We start from the raw sequence: 23,389 nt of genomic DNA, 5'->3' as shown, positions 1-23,389 counted from the left end.
TTGGTCAATACTGGAGTTGGTCAATACTGGAGTTGGTCTATACTGATTTTGGTGTATACTGGAGTTGTATTATGCTGGAGTTGGACTATACTGAAGTTGGACAACACAGAAGTTGGATTATACTGATGTTGGACAATACTAGATTTGGTCTGTAACGGAGTTGGATTGTACTGGAGTTGAACTATACTGGAGTTGGATTGTACTGGAGTTGGACTATACTGTAGTTGGTCTACACTGGAGTTGGACTTTACTGGAGTTGGTCTACACTGGAGTTGGACTATACTGGAGTTGGACTATACAGAAGGACTATAATGGAGTTGGACTATACTGAGGTTGGTCTATACTGGAAGACTATAATGGAGTTGAATTATACTGGGGGTGGACTATACTGGGGTTGGTCTATACTGTAGTTGGACTACACTGGAGTTAGACTATACTGGAGTTGGTCTTTACTGGAGTTGGACTACACTGGAGTTGGACTATACTGGAGTTGGTCTTTACTGGAGTTGGACTACACTGGAGTTGGACTACACTGGAGTTGGACTATACTGAGGTTGGTCTATACTGGAGCTGGTCTATGCTGGAGCTGGACTACACTGGAGTTGGTCTATACTGGAGGACTGTAATGGAGTTGGACTATACTGAGGTTGGTCTATACTGGAGCTGGTCCATGCTGGAGCTGGACTACACTGGAGTTGGTCTATACTGGAGAACTATAATGGAGTTGGACTATACTGAGGTTGGTCTATACTGGAGTTGGTCTATACTGTGTTGGACTATACTGGAGTTGGACTATACTGGAGTTGGACTATACTGGAATTGGTCTACACTGGAGTTGATCTATTCTGGAGTTGGTCTATACTGGAGTTGATCTATACTGGAGTTGGACTACACTGGAGTTGGTCTATACTGGAGTTGGTCTTTACTGGAGTTGGTCTATACTGGAGGACTATAATGGAGTTGGACATACAGGAGTTGGTTTATACTGGAGTTGGTCTATACTGGAGTTGGTCTATACTGGAGGACTATAATGGAGTTGGAGTATACTGAGGTTGGTCTATACTGGAGCTGGTCTATGCTGGAGCAGGACTACACTGGAGCAGGACTACACTGGAGTTGGTCTATACTGGAGTTGGTCTATACTGGAGTTGGTCTATACTGGAGTTGGACTATACTGGAGTTGGACTATACTGGAGTTGGTATACACTGGAGTTGGTATACACTGGAGTTGGTCTTTACTGGAGTTGGCCTACACTGGAGGACTATAATGGAGTTGGACTACGCTGGAGTTGGTCTATACTGGAGCTGGTCTATACTAGAGTTGGACTACACTGGAGTTGGACTTTACTGGAGTTGGTCTACACTGGAGTTGGACTATACTGGAGTTGGACTATACTGGAGTTGGACTATACTAGAGTTGGACTACGCTGGAGTTGGTCTACACTGGAGTTGGTCTACACTGGAGTTGGTCTATACTGGAGGACTATAATGGAGTTGGACTATACTGAGGTTGGTCTATACTGGAGCTGGTCTATGCTGGAGCAGGACTACACTGGAGTTTGTTCTATACTGGAGCTGGTCTATGCTGGAGTTGGTCTATACTGGAGTTGGTCTACACTGGAGTTGGTCTACACTGGAGTTGGTCTATACTGGAGGACTATAATGGAGTTGGACTATACTGAGGTTGGTCTATACTGGAGCTGGTCTATGCTGGAGCTGGACTATACTGAAATTGGTCTATACTGGAGTTGCTCTACACCAGATGACTATAACGGAGTTGGACTATACTGAGATTGGTCTATACTGGAGCTGCTCTATGGTGGAGCAGGACTACACTGGAGTTGGTCTATGCTGGAGTTGGACTATACTGGAGTTAGTCTACACTGGAGTTGGTCTTTACTGGAGTTGGTCTACACTGGAGGACTTTGCTGGGGTTGGACTATACTGGAGTTGGTCTATACTGAGTTGGTCTATACTGAGTTGGTCGATACTGGAGTTGGTCGATACTGGAGTTGGTCTATACTGGAGTTGGACTATACTGGAGTTGGACTATACTGGAGTTGGACCTTTACTGGAGTTGGACCTTTACTGGAGTTGGTCTGTACTGGAGTTGGACTATACTGGAGTTGGACTATACTGGGGTTGGACTATACTAGGGTTGGACTACACTGGAGTTGGTCTATACTGGAGATGGTCTATACTGGAGTTGGTCTATACTGGAGTTGGACTTTGTCGATACAGAATACTATACTTTGTCGCTGTTGTGCAGGGTTGGTCTGTGCTAAAACTTCCAATCAGATACTAAACTTGGGCGATTCTGCCTCATGTACTGTAGATTTGGATAGCAAGACAAATTGAAACAGCAAAGGTGTTTCTACATTATTGATATTACTTTTCCTGAGCATCAATTCCAGTATATCTAACCTGTAGTGTTATGCTACACACCTGGGTGTAATTATCTACCTTTCCCATGACATTAATAACCAAACACAATCAAACGCCCAGAGAATGCTTTTTCATTAGCATTTTCATTCGCTCTTCGCTGCAATTCCTTTCCCACATATATACCACTTAGACATACATTCAGTGCTAGTTTAATTTGGTTGGGGAACCTTTGATGCCCTTGAGGCTTAGAACTTATTTGTTTAATGTGGCCCAGAGATTGGCTCTTTAGGACAACATTAGTATTGTACTAATTGGAGTGTGAAATTATAGGGAGTCGTCATTGCACAAAATATCATTGCACAAATATTGCGGAGGGAGGATCAAAGATCTATAGTTCAAAAGTGCTGCGTTCACCAGAAAAAGCCATGATGGAATTTCCCATCCACCTCCCCCCATCTCTAGTCGTATGCCCCGTCCACTCCCCCACATTTCCCCTAATGATCGTAACTTGCCCAGGAGCCTAGAAATCAGGAACAGCAGTGAAACTAAGTGTCGCATCCTTATGTGGTCTCCACCTATCCTCTCTCAGAGAAAATCTATCCATATGTCCTGAAGAGTAGTGGCAGAATCTCGTTTCCGTAAGCATTTTATTTAAAAAAGAATCATTAATTACATCCTCGTGCCATTTTGTTGTCTTTGGCGTAATGTGGTAAGTTGAATTTCTCTACCGGTTGACTAATGGTAATGGGTGACTGAAGTTGACAGAGCCCATTTTGGGTTGTGGTATATAGTGCTGTTGCTGTTAGTTCATTCCCTATGTGTTAGGAAACCCCATTGGAGGTCCATGTTAAGACGGTTGTCACATTAACAACTGCATGTGCATTCATAACATGCATGCTGTCAAAGCTCCCTAGGAAAGGTGGGTGTGAAGTCAGATGCAGGAGAGTAAATAATGTAGAGAAGGCGTTTAATCAGGAGTCCATTATTAGCACAGGCACAGGACCAAATACAGCAGCCCACTAAATGATCCGGGAACACAGTCCAGAAAAATACACCTGTCTAAACGAACGAATGAACGAACGAACGGACAAAATAAAACTCAACCCAAACCAACGACAAGTACACAAACAATCCCGCACGAAACCACCCTGGTAGGGCGAGATTGAATACCCCACTAATGAACTTAAACTCGACATAGGTGAAACACAAGACAGACAAAACCAAACGAAAAGGAAAATGGATCGGTGTAAGCTAGTAGACCAGCGACGACGACCGCCGAGCGCCGCCCAAACAGGGAGAGGAGCCACCTTCGGTGGAAGTCGTGACACATGCAGGGGTTATAACATGTTCATCGTGCCACCACGGAGACATAAACCAATATGTCTATATATAAAAAGATATAGTCCCAAGCTTATTGTAAAGCTGAACTCCCCATAAGGTGAAACAGTGTCACTGTTCCTCCCAGCACGTGTGTTATTGCTTTTGTTTAGTTGAAGTAACAGAGGAGAGGAACATCCAGCATCACAGTAAAAATAAATCACAGTACATACTCTGCTGTTCTATCGCGCGTGCAATGATGTCAGAGAAAAACAAAACAGTATTCGTTGTTTGAAGTAACTTTGATGTTGTAACATTGCAAATGGGCATGGCAGTATCATCATTAAGGATTCCAGCTTTAAATGCAAACCTAATGTTTAGTAGTAATCTACCATACAAAATGCTATATAGCAACATCACCCTTTCAGTATGGCATATTCCATGTACTCTTATGTTTAGTATTGTATTGAGTATGAAACAAACATTGTAGATAATGTTGACAATATGTCACAGTACAGCCTACTTTGTAGTATACTTGTTTGTGTGATGCAGGTCATTGTTGGAAGGAAACATCCTCTGAAACCCAACAGGATACAACATGTTGTTCAACTGTACCGTACACTTACTTAGAGACCAAGGTAACCTGGAAGTGTAAGAATAGTGATTTTAAGAAACATCAGGGTGCATTTTGGATGGAGGGCAAATTAAAATCATGGGGGCTGAATAATGAAAGAGGGAACACCCCAAAATGTACCTTGTACCTTTTTGTCTCTCATCCTGAGTAGAGTGATAGATGTTGTTAATGGGGCTCGGGGGCAGTATTGAGAAATTTTGAAAAAAATATGTGCCCATTTTTAACTGCCTCCTACACCAACTCAGAAGCTAGGATATGCATATTATTAACACATTCGGATAGAAAACACTCTGAATTTTCTAAAACAGTTTGAATGGTGTCTGTAAGTATAACAAAACTCATATTGCAGGCAAAAACCTGTGAAAAACAGATTTAAAAAAATGTGAATTTTGTGACTGTACTATTTAGTGTCATTGTTTTATAGATACCATAGTGAGAAAGGATTCATTTCGCAACACCTACGGCTTCCACTAGATGTCAACAATCTTTATAAAGTTGTTTGAAGCGTCTATGATAAACAGAGAGCAAATTAGAATGCAAGGAAGTTGACATGTCATCACTTCATTTTTTTGCGCCTGCGCATAAATCTGAGAAGCGTGAGTTTGTCATTATTGTTTATCTAGACATAGGATAGGTTGTGTGAAAATATTACTGATGTTTAACGTTAAAAATGGACCAAAAGATTAATGCTAAACAACGTTTGACATGTTTGAACGAACGTAAATAGATTATTTACTAGGTTTTTTTAGCTTTTCGGCGTGATTTACACCCCCCCCACCACGTTTTGTGGGAGCATAATGAACGCTAACTACTTGGTGTTATTTGGACATAAATTATGAACTTTGTCAAAAGAAACCACATTTGTTCCGGACCTGGGATTCCTGGCAGTGCCTTCTGATGGAGATAATCAAAGGTAAGGGGATATTTACAATGTTATTATCGATATTAGATGATGCTAACTGTATAGCATAGCTTATTGTTCTTAGCATAGCACCCCGTTTATTGCAAAATGTGATTTCCCAGTAAAGTTATTTTGAGATCTGGCCATTCGGTAGCAATTACGAGATGATAATATATTATTCTTTGAATGACAATATTATAATTTACCAATGTTTTCGAATAGTAATTTTGTTATGTTCACCGGAAGCATTTCAGAGAAGAAAAAAATCTGAATTTCACGCTACTGTAAAAGGCTGTTTTTGGATATAAATATGAACTTGATGGAACAAAAAATGCATGTATTGTATAACATAATGTCCTAGGAGTGTCATCTGATGCAGATTGACAAAGGTTAGTGCATAATTCTAGCTGGTTTCTGCTTTTGGTGACGCCTGACCTTGAATTGAAAATGGATGTTTGTACTTTTGTGGCTATGTACTGTCCTAACATAATCTAACTTTATGCTTTTGCCGTAAAGCCTCTTTGAAAATCGAACAATGTGGTTAGATTAAGGAGATGTTTATCTTTTAAATTGTGCAAAATAGTTGATTGTTTGAGAAATTGAAATTATTCGATTTTTGATGTTTTGAATTTCCAGCCTTGTTAGCAATCCCGACTCGGGGTTCATTGCTAACCTGTAGCCCCAACAGGCTAATCACTAAGGTGTTATATCATCAAAATCACATATACGGTTGTTCTCTTGACACTTTCTACCTCATTAACCTTGTCGATTAGGTTTCTCCAACATTTGTTGCTTGCCATTGTTTTTGCTTTTCAAAACACACAGGCCACAAATAAATGTGACAAATGTTAGCTGTTCGCGCTTAGCTGAATGGATCATTTTTCTCCATTCCCTTCTCCCAGGGGGGCAGCTACCAAAAATCTAATCAGGAAATGGTAGGAATCAGCCTCATTGAGCGTGCCACACAGTCCCCCCAGTCCTTCTATAAGCAAACATTGCTTGACTTAATCCGCCCTAATGATGCAAATGTACGCCGTTAATTATTTTCTACACAGAATCGTATCGCCGCTAAACGTTAGCCCAAATGCAACGGGGGACATCTGTCTCAATAAAGTATGCAGAGCGAGAAAATAAATAGGATTTTTTTTTCTGTCTTCATTTGAATTAAAATGACAGTTTAAAAGTGCATAAAAATGCAATTCTGTGGTAATAATAGTAATATGTGGGATATTGCCTTTCTGTGGATGGGTTTCAGCTCTTGTCGTTGGAGGAGTCTCCTTCAGATAAGCTGGTTTAAATCAATCCTTGTCTAATAGGAGTCAGTGAATTTATAAATCCCAGAGTGCTTTCACTTACAGGATCTCTTGTCATTGTAATCCGTGGCTGACACCTTTCTGCTGCTCCATACTGATTCTTCATTCTAAAACCTCCCGTTTCTGACATCGACAAGACTTAAATAGATGTACTGTAATACAGAGAGAGCAGTAAACCATTTTTCTGATTTAAGAGGTTGTGTTGTGTTAGCAGAAGCAACATCTGCCCCTTATGTGTGTTCCCAGACCTGTAGCCAGGAAGTAAAAGTTTAGTATCCAACTGTGGTTGTATTATATAATGTGGTACAAACCCTGCAATGGAACACACTGTATGGCAAAATGGCTTCCTTATGTCAGCAGTTTCACTCCTCCTCATAAATTGATCCTGGAAGGTGATGTTGATCTTGTGCCAAAATGGCCTCCACAGTCTCCACACCTGCAGTGCATAGGCCCACTTTGTCATGATGCGACCAGCAAGGTGCTGTGGTGTCAGACCCCAAAATGGTTCCTCCACAATAAAAACACACTCCTGTCTATTCATTTACTAACAGTATGTGCTTATCTACATCCAAAATGGCCTCCACCACCACCGCAGTGGCTTCCTTCTCCCACCCACCTTAGACCTGGATGCGATCCTGCAAGGTTATGCTGGTCCAGAGACAAAATGGCTGCTCTTTCTCTTCCTCCACTGTGGTGGATTTCTCAGCTCAAAACCCCTCCAGATGGCAGGTATCTTTAGTGCTCAGCCCACTTGTCAGCTGAAGCTGCAACAGGTCGGCTCCCATTGCAGTTCACTGGAACCAGCAGGTCTTCTCAGGATACATTTAATGGATTTTAATTTGAAACACACTGTCATGACAATGACAATACAGACCTCCATATTATCTTTAAAAATTGACTCGTAAGTGCCCATATTGCCTTTAGCAGTGGACTAATAAGTGCCCATATTGCCTTTAGTAGTGGACTAATAAGTGCCCATATTGCCTTTAGCAGTGGACTAATAAGCACCCATATTGCCTTTAACAATGGACTAATGAGTGCCCATATTGCCTTTAACAATGGACTAATAAGCACCCATATTGCCTTTAGCAGTGGACTAATAGTGTCATTTTCTCTGCGTTTACCTCGTAGCCTAATTGCATAACAACGCAGACATACCGAGCATAAGTACTTAGTTGGGTATTATTCATTTGCATTGTGAATCACTGCATGTTTTATCACAGTCTAGACATGCAAAACTAATATACTTACTTACACATCCACACACAGTATTCCACCATAACATGAACCTTTTAAAATCTCTTTACGCACCACTAAACTACACCTATAAAAGGTGGATGGGTTTCTAGGAAGAGGTTGTTGTTGACGAGTTTGCAGAGTGCATTCAACCTAGCAGAATAGATGACTGAGCTCAATAACCATCATTCCTCCCCACCAGAGATTACACATTTGGTGACATTGTGAACCAAAGCAGTTGCAGCACCGTTTGAACGGCTGCTATCATTTGTTATTTAACTGCAGTAGTGCAGATGTGTGCCCCATTAACATCCATTGAGGGACGGTGGTGGGTAATACGTCACCGCAATGCGAGAGGGAATTGGTATTGGTTTATAGGAAAGTGGGCTCCATTAGCGTGTGATTTTCCGCTTACATGTTTAGCGATACGTTATGCTATATGAGAATACATGCTGTTGCCATTGCATCGTGTTTCATTTTTATGTCTTCAAACTCTGAAGATTATTACTTTCTAGATTAATTAACCTCTCTAGGGTAGGGGGCAGTATTCTCACATCCGGATAAAAAACGTACCCGATTTAATCTGGTTATTATTACTGCCCAGAAACTAGAATATGCATATAATTGTTTGATTTGGATAGAAAACACCCTAAAGTTTCTAAAACTGTCTGAATGGTGTCTGTGAGTATAACAGAACTCATATGGCAGGCAAAAACCTGAGAAGATTCTCTACAGGAAGTGCCCTCTCTGACCATTTCTTGGCCTTCTACACTCTCTTTATTGAAAACTGAGGATCTCTGCTGTAACGTGACACTTCCTACGGCTCCCATAGGCTCTCAGAGGGCGCCAGTTGAATGATGACTTTGCAGCCCATGGCTGAAAAACAGTAGCGCATTTGGTAAGTGGTCGATCTGAGAACAATGAGACGGGGCGCGCGTGCACATGAAGAGGCCATTTTCAACTTTGAGTCTTTGAACGAAAACAGGGTTTCCCGGTCGGAATATTATCGCTTTTTACGAGAAAAATCGCATAAAAATAGATTTTAAACAGCGTTTGACATGCTTTGAAGTACGGTAATGGAATATTTAGAATTTTTTGGTCACGATACGCGTCCGCGCGTCACCCTTCGGATAGTGTCTTCAACGCAAGAACAAAACAGAGGATATTTGAACTTAACTTTAGATTATTTTGAACCAAAACAACATTTGTGGATGAAGTAGAAGTCCTGGGAGTGCATTCTGAAGAAGAACAGCAAAGGTAATCCAATTTTTCTTATAGTAAATCTGAGTTTGGTGAGTGCCAAACTTGGTGGGTGTCAAAATAGCTAGCCCGTGATGGCGAGCTATCTACTCAGAATATTGCAAAATGTGCTTTTGCCGAAAAGCTATTTTAAAATCGGACATAGCGATTGCATAAAGGAGTTCTGTATCTATAATTCTTAAAATAATTGTTATGTTTTTTGTGAACGTTTATCGTGAGTAATTTAGTAAATTCACCGGAAGTTTGCGGTGGGTGTGCTAGTTCTGAACGTCACATGCTAATGTAAAAAGCTGGTTTTTGATATAAATATGAACTTGATTGAACAAAACATGCATGTATTGTATAACATAATGTCCTAGGAGTGTCATCTGATGAAGATCATCGAAGGTTAGTGCTGCATTTAGCTGTGGTTTTGGTTTTTGTGACATTATATGCTAGCTTGAAAAATGGGTGTTTGATTATTTCTGGCTGGGTACTCTGCTGACATAATCTAATGTTTTGCTTTCGTTGTAAAGCCTTTTTGAAATCGGACAGTGTGGTTAGATTAATGAGAGTCTTGTCTTTAAAATGGTGTAAAATAGTCATATGTAACCAGATTAAATCGGCCATAACAGGTTAAGTCAAACGACACCGGTCCTGCTCACATTGCCCTACCCTATGCTTTGACCTCTTTCTCCCCTCTCTCTCCAGATGAAATCTTGCAACTTGTGACGGCCGGCCGCCCAACAACCTGCCCGCTTGACCCTATCCCCTCCTCTCTTCTCCAGACCATTTCCGGAGACCTTCTCCCTTACCTCACCTCGCTCATCAACTCATCCTTGACCGCTGGCTACGTCCCTTCCGTCTTCAAGAGAGTGAGAGTTGCACCCCTTCTCAAAAAACCTACACTCGATCCCTCCGATGTCAACAACTACAGACCAGTATCCCTTCTTTCTTTCCTCTCCAAAACTCTTGAGCGTGCCGTCCTTGGCCAGCTCTCTTGCTATCTCTCTCAGAATGACCTTCTTGATCCAAATCAGTCAGGTTTCAAGACTGGTCATTCAACTGAGACTGCTCTTCTCTGTGTCACGGAGGCTCTCCGCACTGCTAAAGCTAACTCTCTCTCCTCTGCTCTCATCCTTCTAGACCTATCTGCTGCCTTTGATACTGTGAACCATCAGATCCTCCTCTCCACCCTCTCCGAGTTGGGCATCTCCGGCGCAGCTCACTCAGACCAGGTGGCATGGCGAGAATCCGTCTCCGCACCACGTGCTCTCACCACTGCTGTCCCCCAGGGCTCAGTTCTAGGCCCTCTCCTATTCTCGCTATACACCAAGTCACTTGGCTCTGTCATATCCTCACATGGTCTCTCCTATCATTGCTACGCAGACGACACACAATTAATCTTCTCCTTTCCCCCTTCTGATAACCAGGTGGCGAATCGCCTCTCTGCATGTCTGGCAGACATATCAGTGTAGATGATGGATCACCACCTCAAGCTGAACCTCGGCAAGATGGAGCTACTCTTCCTCCCGGGGAAGGACTGCCCGTTCCATGATCTCGCCATCACGGTTGACAACTCCATTGTGTCCTCCTCCCAGAGTGCTAAGAGCCTTGGCGTGACCCTGGACAACACCCTGTCGTTCTCCGCTAACATCAAGGCGGTGACTCGATCCTGTAGGTTCATGCTCTACAACATTCGTAGAGTACGACCCTGCCTCACACAGGAAGCGGCGCAGGTCCTAATCCAGGCACTTGTAATCTCCCGTCTGGATTACGGCAAATCGCTGTTGGTGGGGCTCCCTGTCTGTGCCCTACCACTCATCCAGAACGCCGCAGCCCGTCTGGTGTTCAACCTTCCCAAGTTCTCTCACGTCACCCCGCTCCTCCGCACACTCCACTGGCTTCCAGTTGAAGCTCGCATCTGGTGCTTGCCTACGGAGCTGTGAGGGGAACGGCACCTCCGTACCTTCAGGCTCTGATCAGTCCCTACACCCAAAGAAGGGCACTGCGTTCATCCACCTCTGGCCTGCTCGCCTCCCTACCTCTGCGGAAGCACAGTTCCCGCTCAGCCCAGTCAAAACTGTTCGGTGCTCTGGCACCCCAATGGTGGAACAAGCTCCCTCACGACGCCAGGACAGCGGAGTCAATCACCACCTTCTGGAGACACCTGAAACCCCACCTCTTTAAGGAATATCTGGGATAGGATTAAGTAATCCTTCTAACCCCCCCCCCAAAAAAAAATATAGATGTACTATTGTAAAGTGGTTGTTCCACTGGATATCATAAGGTGAATGCACCAATTTGTAAGTCGCTCTGGATAAGAGCGTCTGCTAAATGACGTAAATGTAAATGTAAATGTACACGTATAAATAACCTCGACTAACCTTTCCCCCGTACAATGACTCGGTAATGGTACCCCCTGTGTATAGCCTCATTTTTGTTATTTTATTGTGTTGCTTTTTATAATTTTTCAATTAGTTTATTTGGTAAATATGTTCTTAAAACTTCTTGAAGTGCACTGTTGGTGTCACGGTCGTCGTTGGTTAAGGAGGACCAAAACGCAGCAGGAATGTTGCTGCTCATCTTGTGTATTTATTTACAAACTAAGTGAACACAAAACAACAAAATGAAACGAACTTACGAACAACGAAACAGTCTTGAAAGGCTCACTCGGCAAAACAAGAAACAATCTCCCACAAATACACAGACAAACACACCCAACTAATATAGGACTTCCAATCAAAGGCAACACCACACAGCTGCCTTCAATTGGAAGTCCACCCCAATTAACTCAACATAGAAACAGATTACCTAGACTAAACATAGAATTACATAAACAAGGAACAGTGCCCAAAAACCCCGGAATACATAAATCAAATGCCCTTTTTAGAAAAACCACCACCCCGAACCACATAAACCAAATACCCTCTGCCACATCCTGACCAAACTACAATAACAATTAATCCTTATACTGGCCAGGACGTGACAGTACCCCCCCCCCCCAAAGGTGCTAACCCCGGAAGCACCTCAAATTAACAAACCCCCCCCCAAAAAAAAATTCCCCTAACTAAAGGGAGGGAAGGGAGGGTGGCTGCCGTCAACGACGGCACTGTGCTACACCCCCCCTCCCCAACCCACCTATATCTGGAGGTGGCTCTGGTTCAGGCAGTTCCGGGCAGACGACCCACCTCGGCAGCTCCGGGTAGACAGGCCACTCGGGCTGACCCGGAAGACAGTCGGGCCACTCTGGCTGGCCCGGGAGACAGTCGGGCCACTCTGGCAGACCCGGAAGACAGTCGGGCCACTCTGGCAGACCCGGAAGACAGTCGGGCCACTCTGGCAGACCCGGAAGACAGTCGGGCCACTCTGGCATCTCTGGGCAGTCTGGCCACTCTGGCATCTCCGGGCAGTCTGGCCACTCTGGCATCTCCGGGCAGTCTGGCCACTCTGGCATCTCCGGGCAGTCTGGCCACTCTGGCATCTCCTGACTAGTGGGTGGCTCTGGTGACTCTTCACTGACGGGCGGCTCTGGCGATTCCTCAATGACGGGCGGCTCTGGCGACTCTTGACTGACGGGCAGTTCGGGCGACTCTTGACTGACGGGCAGTTCGGGCGACTCTTGACTGACGGGCAGTTCGGCCACTCTTGACTGACGGGCAGTTCGGGCGACTCTTGACTGACGGGCAGTTCTGGCGACTCTTGACTGATGGGCAGTTCTGGCGACTCTTGACTGACGGGCAGTTCTGGCGACTCTTGACTGACGGGAAGTTCTAGCGACGTCGGACTGGGATGACGCACTTGAAGCCTGGTGCGTGGTGCTGGTACTGGACGTACCAGACTGGGAACACGCACCTCCAAGCTAGTGCAGGGAGCAGGAACAGGACGAGTCGAATTGGGCTGACGCACTTCCGGGTCCGCACGAGAGACAGGAGCTGGAAACCCAGGGCTATGGAGGCGCACAGGCGGTCTTGATCTTACCTCCTGCACAACCCGTCCTGGCTGGATGGAACTAGTAGCCCTGTACGAGCGGGGTGCTTGTACAGGGCGGACTGGGCTGTGCAGGGGCCTGATGTTAGCCGTGCGTAGAGCGGGAGTTGGGTAGCCTGGTCCTTGGAGGCGTACCGGCGACCAGATGCGCTGCGCAGGCATCCTCCTACCAGGCTGGATGCCCGCTCTAGCACGGCACCTGCGAGGGGCTGGAATAACGCGCACCGGACTGTGCGTGCGTATGGGTGAGATAGTGCGCTCCTCAGCGAAACATGGCGCTCTCCACCTCATACGCTCCTCCATATAACCACGGGTAGCTGGCTTCCGGCTCTTCCTCGGCCTAGCCAAACTACCCGTGTGCCCCCCCCAAAAAATTATTGGGGGTGCCTCTCGTGCTTCACCCTCAGCGCGTCCAAGGCCTCGTACCTCCGCCTCTCTGCCTTGGCTGCCTCAATTTCCTCCCGTGGGCGACGGTACTCCCCAGCCTGGTGCCAAGGTCCAGCCCCGTCCAGAACTTCCTCCCAGGTCCATCTCTCCCGCCAGTCCAACTCGAAATCCCTTTTCCTCTGCTGCTTGGTCCTTAGTTGGTGGGAGATTCTGTCACGGTCGTCGTTGTTTAAGGAAGACCAAAACGCAGCAGGAATGTTGATGCTCATCTTGTGTATTTATTTACAAACTAAGAACCACATAAGCCAAATACCCTCTGCCACGTCCTGACCAAACTACAATAACAATTAATCCTTATACTGGCCAGGACGTGACAGTTGGTTAAGATTTAAGCATTTCACGTAAGGTCTACAGTTGTTGTATTCGGCGTGTGTGACAAATTTGCTTTTGATTTGATAGCTGTAAACGTTTTGACTGGCTGGCTGCAGACAATTTAAAAGATGTTGTCTGGAAAAAGTGGCCTGTGTAAGATCTTGGAGCCTTGACTGTGATGCCCACTCTTTGGGGTCGCAGCGCACCATATGCATCAGCGATAATGTTTGTACATAATGTTCTGCGTTTTCCCTGAATCCACATTAGAATGAATTATTCTTTAGATGAAGAGGCAACACATGCTGTGCAACGCGGTCCGTGCCCTCATGCGCCGTGATGTTTTTGTTCTTGTACATAATCAGATGTTTTCGTTAATCCGCTTGACATGTTCTCAAAAGCTTACATTGTTAACCTACCTAGCATAGGCACAACAACCATGACTCTCTTTTCCCGTCTCTCTTTCCTGGTAAACCACATGTTCTACTTAAAAAATTATTCAGTTGGTGTCAACGTTTTGCAAAAGTACACAGCTAAACAAGCCTCAGAACGCAATAGCGTACATAACGCCATATGGATTTAAATTGAAATCCTCCAATAACATGAATAGATGAGTGGAACCAACTGTTATCCTCAGTCCTTCAACCACCATTTAGAGAAGTTTCCCTGGCAGCTCTCGTTCTCTCAGTCTCTTGGCTGTCACCGGGCAGGACTCATCAGTAGCTCTGGATCTGGGGGGTGTTTTGAGTTATTGACGTGAGTGGAAAACTATGAAGCTCACTTTGTGACAGCTCTGAGCTTTAGAATAAAAATGTCATTGGCCTGATGAATGAGTGCCGCTTGAGCTCACCCAGTGGCATCATATGTCACTGTCCAGGGTGATGAGAGACTAGCCCGACCTGCCTACCTGCTACCCAGCTCAGCCTGCCTGCCACCACAGACTGCTATTTGGGAGGAACATGGCTCCTCCTTTCTGCAACCACAGACTGCTATTGGGAGGAACATGGCTCCTACTTTCTGCAACCACAGACTGCTATTGGGACGAACATGGCTCCTCCTTTCTGCAACCACAGACTGCCATTGGAAGGAACATGGCTCCGCCTGCCTGCCACATGCAGGATCCTATGAGGTGGAAGATGGCGTGGGACTGCTATTTATTTACTGATGGTTTAGCTATAGGATCAGATCTGGTACCAAGCCAGTGATAAATAACAGGATGATTATGATGATGACAGTTTAGTTACTATTGTGTGTGTGCATAACAATTTGTTTGCATACAGCAAATATGGCAAGGTGTATCTGTTGTTGTTGATGACTGTTGGCCTCGAAGTTGAATGTCAGATTTCCACTCTGATAAAGGTAGAACATTAGCATGGAGTTTGACTGGGGCCACCGACTCTGTCTGTAGGACTAAAATAACAATACAGACAGCCAGCAGGATGCAACATCAGTAGCATCAATCAGTGTAATGGAACAAAATGCTCCCTGTCATTATGCACCCAGGAAGTGGGAAATGTAATTAGACCAAGGAAATTAGGCCATGGGCACTTCTACACCTGCTCGTCAACAGGGAAATATATTTATTTTTAGGCAAGTATATTCTTAATTTACAGTAGTATTCTGGATTTGTATTCTTCCTCTGATTTATAGGCGTTGATTTCCATTTGTTTGATAAATTATTTGATATATAAGCACTCCACTTCATTTGTTCACCAGGAATCCACCAAAGGTTTTGCTGTTCCAGGAAAAGCAAACGATAATGTCAAACCTATTTTGCACTGAACATATTGGACTTGAAGTGCTTTATCTGTACCACGTTCTAATTTACAATTGGAAAAGGAAACAGGATATGTCTGGAAACAGGATAGTCATAACATGAATGGTCTGAGTTATAATGATGATGTCAGTTTAAAGCTATGTCAGCCTATCTAGAGTGTCACGCTTTATTGCTCACATGTACGCTCTTCCCTAGCATTATCCTGCCATGACTCAAGCCCACTGTCACTTTACTTTCTCCCTTGTGATAAGTAAACTATGTTCTCTATCTCTCTTTTATTTTTATTTTTATGTTCTTCTTCACAGTTGTACGCCTCCCTGGACTTTGGGAGAAAATGGCAGCTGGTTCATGAGCATGTGAACAGGTTCTACTGGTGAGTCATATGCTTGTCTTCTTTCTTTCTTTCTTTCTTCTCACCATCCTTCGCTTCCTCTCGTCCTCTCTGTTGTCCTGATCTTTTCCTTTGTTTACTCAGACTCTCATCACAATCTGTTTTGGAGCATCACTAGCAGTGTGTGGAACATGTTGTTTGCTTTCTGCAATGCAAGAGACTGTGAAGGACATTGATAAAACGTTTCAACAAGCTATCTGAATAACTGGTGTTGCTGGTGGGAAATGTTGTGTACCATTCTGCTCATTTCCACTGTCGATATGATTGGACTGAGATGAATCTACATCCACAGTGTCACCATTACACATTCTGCCTCTCACATGTCACATTCTGGTTCATCTTAACAATCCTTACTTTTTCATTGGGGGTTATCCATACATATTGTACATTCATAAAATAGGAAGATACTGAATAATTTCTCGCCTCTCATCTAATCATGTTGGTCCACCCCCATTCTGAGGAAGAACAAACACATCACAAATGTAGCTCTGAATTTATTCTGCCTCATTGCTTTCCTTCCTAGAGATGTGTATATGTGTGTGTGTGTGTGTGTGTGTGTGTGTGCATGCCGAGCTGCCGCCAGCTAGATCCACAGCAACTTGCATAAATCCAGGGTCTGCTTTTCATCACATATCCTAAATAATTAGCTTGATCCATCCTTGATCCAACACCTTCAAGGACTTTAAACTCTGACCCTCATGATTAGTACCCCATGCCTCTCAAGTCATGATTACAGACGATAGGTTTATCAGCCTCACTCTACCAGGAATGACATACATCACACTATAGGAACACCATATCTGGGAGGCTCTATGTAGGCTAGTGGTTAGAGCGTTGGGCCATTAACTGAAAGATTGCTAGTTCACATCCCCGAACTAAAAAGGTAAAAATGTGTTGATCTGATCAAGGCAGTTAACCCACTGTTCCTAGGCCATCACTGTAAGTAATAATGGACATTCCCGGTTGGAATATTATCGCTTTTTTTACGAGAAAAATTGCATAAAAATGGATTTTAAACAGCGGTTGACAGGCTTCGAAGTACGGTAATGGAATATTTAGATTTTTTTTGTCACGAATTGCGCCATGCGCACGACCCTGATTTACCATTTCGGATAGTGTCTGGGACGCACGAACAAAACTCCGCTATTTGGATATAACGATGGATTATTTTGGACCAAACCAACATTTGTTATTGAAGTAGCAGTCCTGGGAGTGCATTCTGACGAAGACAACAAAAGGTAATCAAACTTTTATAATAGTAAATCTGATATTGGTGAGTGCTAAACTTGCCGGGTGTCTAAATAGCTAGCCCGTGATGGCTGGGCTATGTACTTAGAATATTGCAAAATGTGCTTTCACCAAAAAGCTATTTTAAAATCGGACATATCGAGTGCATAGAGGAGTTCTGTATCTATAATTCTTAAAATAATTGTTATGCTTTTTGTGAACGTTTATCGTGAGTAATTTATGCTAGTTCTGAACGTCACATGCTAATGTAAAAAGCTGTTTTTTGATATAAATATGAACTTGATTGAACAAAACATGCATGTATTGTATAACATAATGTCCTAGGTGTGTCATCTGATGAAGATCATCAAAGGTTAGTGCTGCATTTAGCTGTCTTCTGGGTTTTTGTGACATTATATGCTAGCTTGAAAAATGGGTGTCTGATTATTTCTGGCTTGGTACTCTGCTGACATAATCTAATGTTTTGCTTTCGCTGTAAAGCCTTTTTGAAATCGGACAGTGTGGTTAGATAAAGGAGAGTCTTGTCTTTAAAATGCTGTGAAATAGTCATATGTTTGAAAAATTGAAGTTTTTGTATTTTTGAGGAATTTGTAATTCGCGCCACGCCTATCATTGGATATTGGAGCAGGTGTTCCGCTAGCGGAACGTCTAGATGTAAGATTAATCTAACCACGTTGTCCGATTTCAAAAAAGGCTTTACGGCGAAAGCATAAAGTTAGATTATGTTAGGACAGTACATTGAAAATAGCTGTGTGTAATGTTTTGTCAATGCAAAGACACGCGTCACCAAAAGCAGAAAACCAGCTAAAATTATGCACTAACCTTTGACAATCTCCATCAGATGACACTCCTAGGACATTATGTTAGACAATGCATGCATTTTTAGTTCTATCAAGTTCATATTTATATCCAAAAACAGCGTTTTACTATGGCATTGATGTTGAGGAAATCGTTTCCCTCCAATACCGCCAGTCTATCAGCACAACAAATTAAATAATTACTCTTCGAAAACATTGGTAAAATATTTTATTGTCATTCAAAGAATTATAGATTTACATCTCTTGAACGCAACCGCATTGCCAGATTTAAAAATAACCTTACTGGGAAATCACACTTTGCAATAATCTGAGCACTGCGCCCAGAAAAATATGCTTTGCTATACAGACAAACGGCCATGTTGGAGAGATCTAAAATCGAAAATACTATGTAAATAATCCATTACCTTTGATTCTCTTCATCAGATGTCACTTCCCGGATTCCCAGGTCCATAACGAATGTAGTTTTGTTCAAAAAAGCTCATCATTTATATCCAAAAAGATCCGTGTTGTTAGCACATGATCTAAGCCAGCCGGACTTCTCGTCATGAACGAGGGGAAAAAATATATTTACGTTCGTTCAAACATGTCAAACGTTGTATAGCATAAATCATTAGGGCCTTTTTTAACCAGAACATGAATAATATTCAAGGTGGACGAATGCATTCTCTTTTAAAACGTTTTGGAACGAGGGTACCCAACATGACCTCGTGCGCCAGAGTCTAATTGGCCATCACTGTTCCAAGGCTCTTGTTCGGTCAGATCTCATAGTTGAAGATTCAAAACACTTTGTAAAGGCTGGTGACATCTAGTGGAAGCAATAGGAAGTGCCAAAACATTAATCAGCCCCTGTGTGTTTCAATGGCATAGGCTTAAAGGTAATTCAACACATCAGGTATCCACTTTTTGTCAGAAAATGTCTCAGGGTTTTGCCTGCCAAATGAGTTCTGTTATACTCACAGACACCATTCAAACAGTTTTAGAAACTTTAGGGTGTTTTCTATCCATATATAATAAGTATATGCATATTCTAGTTACTGGGTAGGATTAGTAACCAGATTAAATCGGGTACGTTTTTTTATCCAGCCGTGAAAATACTGCCCCCTAGCCCCAACAGGTTAAAATCGGACATAGCGATTGCATAAAGGAGTTCTGTATCTATAATTCTTAAATTAATTGTTATGTATTTTGTCAATGTCTATCATGAGTAATTTAGTAAATTCACTGGAAGTTTTCGGTGGTTATGCTAGTTCTGAACATCACATGCTAATGTAAAAAGCTGTTTTTTGATATAAATATGAACTTGATTGATCAAAACATGCATGCATTGTATAACATAATGTCCTAGGAGTGTCATCTGATGAAGATCATCAAAGGTTAGTGCTGCATTTAGCTGTGGTTTGGGTTTATGTGACATTTATGCTTGCTTGGAAAATGGCTGTGTGATTATTTGTGTCTATGTACTCTCCTAACATAATCTAATGTTTTGCTTTCGCTGTAAAGCCTTTTTGAAATCGGACAATGTGGTTAGATTAACGAGACTCTTATCTTTAAAATGGTGTAAAATAGTAGATTTTTTGAGAAAATTGAATTGTGGTATTTTAGTTGGTTTTGTATTTCGCGCCGTGCGATGCCATTGGCTGTTGGCTAGGGGTTCCGCAGGCGGAACGGGGTTCCACTAGCGGAACGTCTGTCCTCAACAGGTTAAAGGCACAGTCAACTTAGTGTATGTTAACTTCTGACCCACTGGAATTGTGATACAGTGAATTATAAGTGAAATAATCTGTCTGTAAACAATTGTTGGAGAAATGACTTGTGTAATGCGCAAAGTAGATGTCCTAACCGACTTGCCAAAACTATAGTTTGCTGACAAGAAATTTGTGGAGTGGTTGAAAAACGAGTTTTAATGACTCGTGTATTTTAATGACTAAGTGTATATAAACTTCTGATTTCAACTGTATATATATATATATATATTTTTTAATCTGTCCAAATTAGTCCACTCTACCCAATAAAATTATATAATACAGTGATATACAGTACAGTGATTCTAACTTTAATTATGTGGCACAGCCTTGCCGGTGTACAGTGCCAGACAAAATAAATACCATATGTAGGTTGTTGCATATATACACTTTTGTGACAGATACCACTTTTTAGTAGAAAAACAAACCCACAGCATCTGGTTGTTGCTGTGGGGGTTGCAAGGGTAATGTGACATTTTGTGACACATCTCTGGGAAGAATGTCCTCACATGGAATGGCATTGCTATTTTATTGACATCATTGTTGAGACAACGCTGAAAATGAGACGTGGAATACCTGTGCTCTTCCCTCCTCCTCTCCTTTTCTTCCCTCCTTCTCTTCCCTCCTCCTATCCACTTCCTCCCTCCTCCACTCCGCTTCTTCCCTTCTCGTCTCCTCTTCTTCTCTCTGTCTCTCCTACTCCTCTTCCCTTCTTCTCATTACTTTACCCCTCCTCCCCCCTCCTCCTCTTCATCCTTCCTTCTGTCCTCGACTTCTTTAATCCAGGTCTGTAACGGGTCTGGACAAGGAATCTGATCTGGTTCACATGGAGGCACACACCCCCAATGGACGTGAGTAGCACTACACACACAGGCACACAAACACACCTCTCTTTTTCTCTCTGTCACACACACTACAGAGAAATGCCCCCACATTTGCAGTCTAATTATCAGCCCTCTAACGATGGAAGAAAGCGAGAGTCTGTCAAGGAATAAATTCCACCCTGGGTTTAGAGCGTTGTGTCCCAGGGGAGAGACAGTGGATTACCCCACTGATAAATGCAGTGTGTGATACTTGATTAATATGGCCTTTTCCTCTAATCTCTCTCACCCTGGGTGTGTCAGCTCCATAACTCGCCATGGCAACGCCACTCAAGGTCCTCCATTGGTGATATTGTGAGATTGTTTATTCTTGCTATCTGCTGCTGCCGTTGTTAGAGCCCCGGAATCAGACACAGTTTTGTTTTCTGTACACAGAGAATGATCATAGTTGATCATGTTGAATTGAGACAAGTCTACAACTTGACATATTGGATGTATGAACCAATCACCATTATAGAATGGAAATCACAACAAATTACAATTATATATATAAACAGTCAGTACACTGTCACAAGTTTAATGTTATCTCCTCTATTGCATGTCAATCACAAACCATACAAAATTTCCCTCAAGTTCAATTCATACAGACATATAGCCTCGGTTTCCAGGCATCCTCACGTTCCCAAGAATAGGGGGCATGATCCTGTGGTGGAAATTCTAACCAAAAGGAAAGAGACTGTATTCTTCAAAACAACCTTATAATAAGATTTGCAACGATGGAGCAGTTAACTATGCACTTCAGCAGTTGTGCAGTTATGGCCCAACGAACAGTGTCAGGTCCCAGCTTTTATAACGAACTACATCCTTTTTGTACATGTGGCAGTCAGCAGATAGTGTGTTAAAGGCAATTAGTTGTCTGTGCAGATTTAGAAAGCACAAGGTTGATAGCCTGAGGGCTCAACCGTCTAACTGCATTCACAACAGCAAACATTATAATGTGCTCCTTTCTGCAAGTTTCCATACATGTGACTTCCCGTAGATAGTAAACCCACAGGATGTCACATGCTGTGGTCGCACCCAAACAGATTTTAGCTATATGCCCAGTCTTATGACTAAGTCACACAAAGACAAGTTTGTATCAGGTTAGAAAAAACACTAGCATATGAAAATAGACTATTCTTAAGCAGTAAAACCTGGGATAGCATGACTAATTTGGTAAATTTCCACGACAATCCACAGCTGGATGAATCCAGATATCCAGTAATCTCAATCTCCTCATCTTGCAGGTATACAGTATGTAACATGCCAGGCTCTAACATGCTCAGAGCCCAACAGAAACTACCCATTCCCTGGATACATCGACATCAGCTCACTGGTTGTCCAAGATGACTATATGTTTATTCAGGTAAGGCTCTGTCTGAAGAAAATATATTGTAACGTATTGTATGTGGACCATGATGCATTGCATAGGATAAGCATCGTTAGCCTTCAATATTATGGGCATTTGTTATGTGTTACGCACAACTTGGTTTGGCTAGGACTGAGAGGGGATTTGCATATTTTACAGCATCACATGCAACAACTGGTTGATCCTCAGGTTTGAGAAAATGGTATGATAAATATTAATATTTTTGATTAATTGTTATGTTGACACATTGTCTGAACAGCAGTATGTTCTTGATTAGGATAGATATGGGAACCATTGATAGAGGTCAAGTTTTTTTCAACTGTTAATTTTGCAATCAGACCCATTCACTTTTTCCACATTTTGTTACGTTACAGCCTTATTCTAAAATGTATTTAATAATTTTTTCCCTCATCAATCTACACACAATAACCCATAATCACAAAGTGAAAACAGGTTTACATTTTTATTTTGCACATGTATAAAAAAACGAAAACAGATAACTTAAATACATAAGTATTCCGACCCTTTGCCATGGGACTCAAAATTGAGCTCAGGTGCATCCTGTTTTTATTGATCATCCTTGAGATGTTGCTACAACTTGATTGGACTCCACCTGTGGTAAATTCAGTTGATTGGACATAATTTGGAAAGGCACACACCTGTCTATATAAGGTCTCCCAGTTGATAGTGCATGTCAGAGCAAAAATCAATCAGTGAGGTCAAAGAAATTGTCCGTAGAGCTCCGAGACCGGATTGTGTCGAGGCATAAGTCTGGGGAAAAGTACCAAAACATTTCTGCAGCATTGAAGATCCCCAAGAATACAGTGACCTCCATCATCCTTAAATGGAAGAAGTTTGTAACCACCAAGACTATTCCTAGAACGGGCCGCTCGGCCAAACTGAGCAATCGGGGGAGAAGGGCCTTGATGAGGGAGGTGAGCAAGAACCCGATGGTCACTCTGACAGAGCTCCAGTGTTCCCCTGTGGAGACGGGAGAACCTTACAGAAGGACAACCATCTCTGCAGCACTCCACCCATCAGGCCTTTAAATTAGAGTGGCCAGACGGAAGTCACTCCTCAGTAAAAGGCACATGACAGCCGCTTTGAGTTTGCCAAAATACAGCTAAAGGACTCTCAGACCATGAGAAACAAGATTATCTGGTCTGATGAAACCAAAATTGAACTATTTGGCCTGAATGCCAAGCGTCACGTCTGGAGGAAACCTGGCACTGTCCGTACAGTGAAGCATGGTGGTGGCAGCATCATGCTGTGAGGATGTTTCTCAGCGGCAGGTACTAGTCACGATCGAGGGAAAGATAAACAGAGGAAAGTACAGAGATGAAAACCTGCTCCAGAGCCTCAGACTGGATTCACCTCCAACAGGACAAAGACCTTAAGCACACAGCCAAGACA

General features: G+C 43.0%; 1 protein-coding gene across 2 annotated transcripts in view; it reads left to right on the top strand.

The window, feature by feature from the left end:
• Nucleotides 1-23,389, top strand: part of LOC106586800 (VPS10 domain-containing receptor SorCS3) — a 207,559-nt gene that overhangs the window by 129,853 nt on the left and 54,317 nt on the right. For both annotated transcript variants that reach the window (XM_014174471.2, XM_014174489.2), the window contains exons 5-7: nucleotides 15,854-15,921; nucleotides 20,534-20,598; nucleotides 21,855-21,973. In XM_014174471.2, coding sequence (XP_014029946.1) covers nucleotides 15,854-15,921; nucleotides 20,534-20,598; nucleotides 21,855-21,973 — 252 coding nt within the window. The remainder of the gene's footprint in view (nucleotides 1-15,853; nucleotides 15,922-20,533; nucleotides 20,599-21,854; nucleotides 21,974-23,389) is intronic.

The sequence above is a fragment of the Salmo salar genome, chromosome ssa02 (assembly GCF_905237065.1).
Source record: "Salmo salar chromosome ssa02, Ssal_v3.1, whole genome shotgun sequence".
NCBI classification, from domain to species: domain Eukaryota; kingdom Metazoa; phylum Chordata; class Actinopteri; order Salmoniformes; family Salmonidae; genus Salmo; species Salmo salar.
This window is presented reverse-complemented; position numbering and strand designations above follow the sequence as displayed.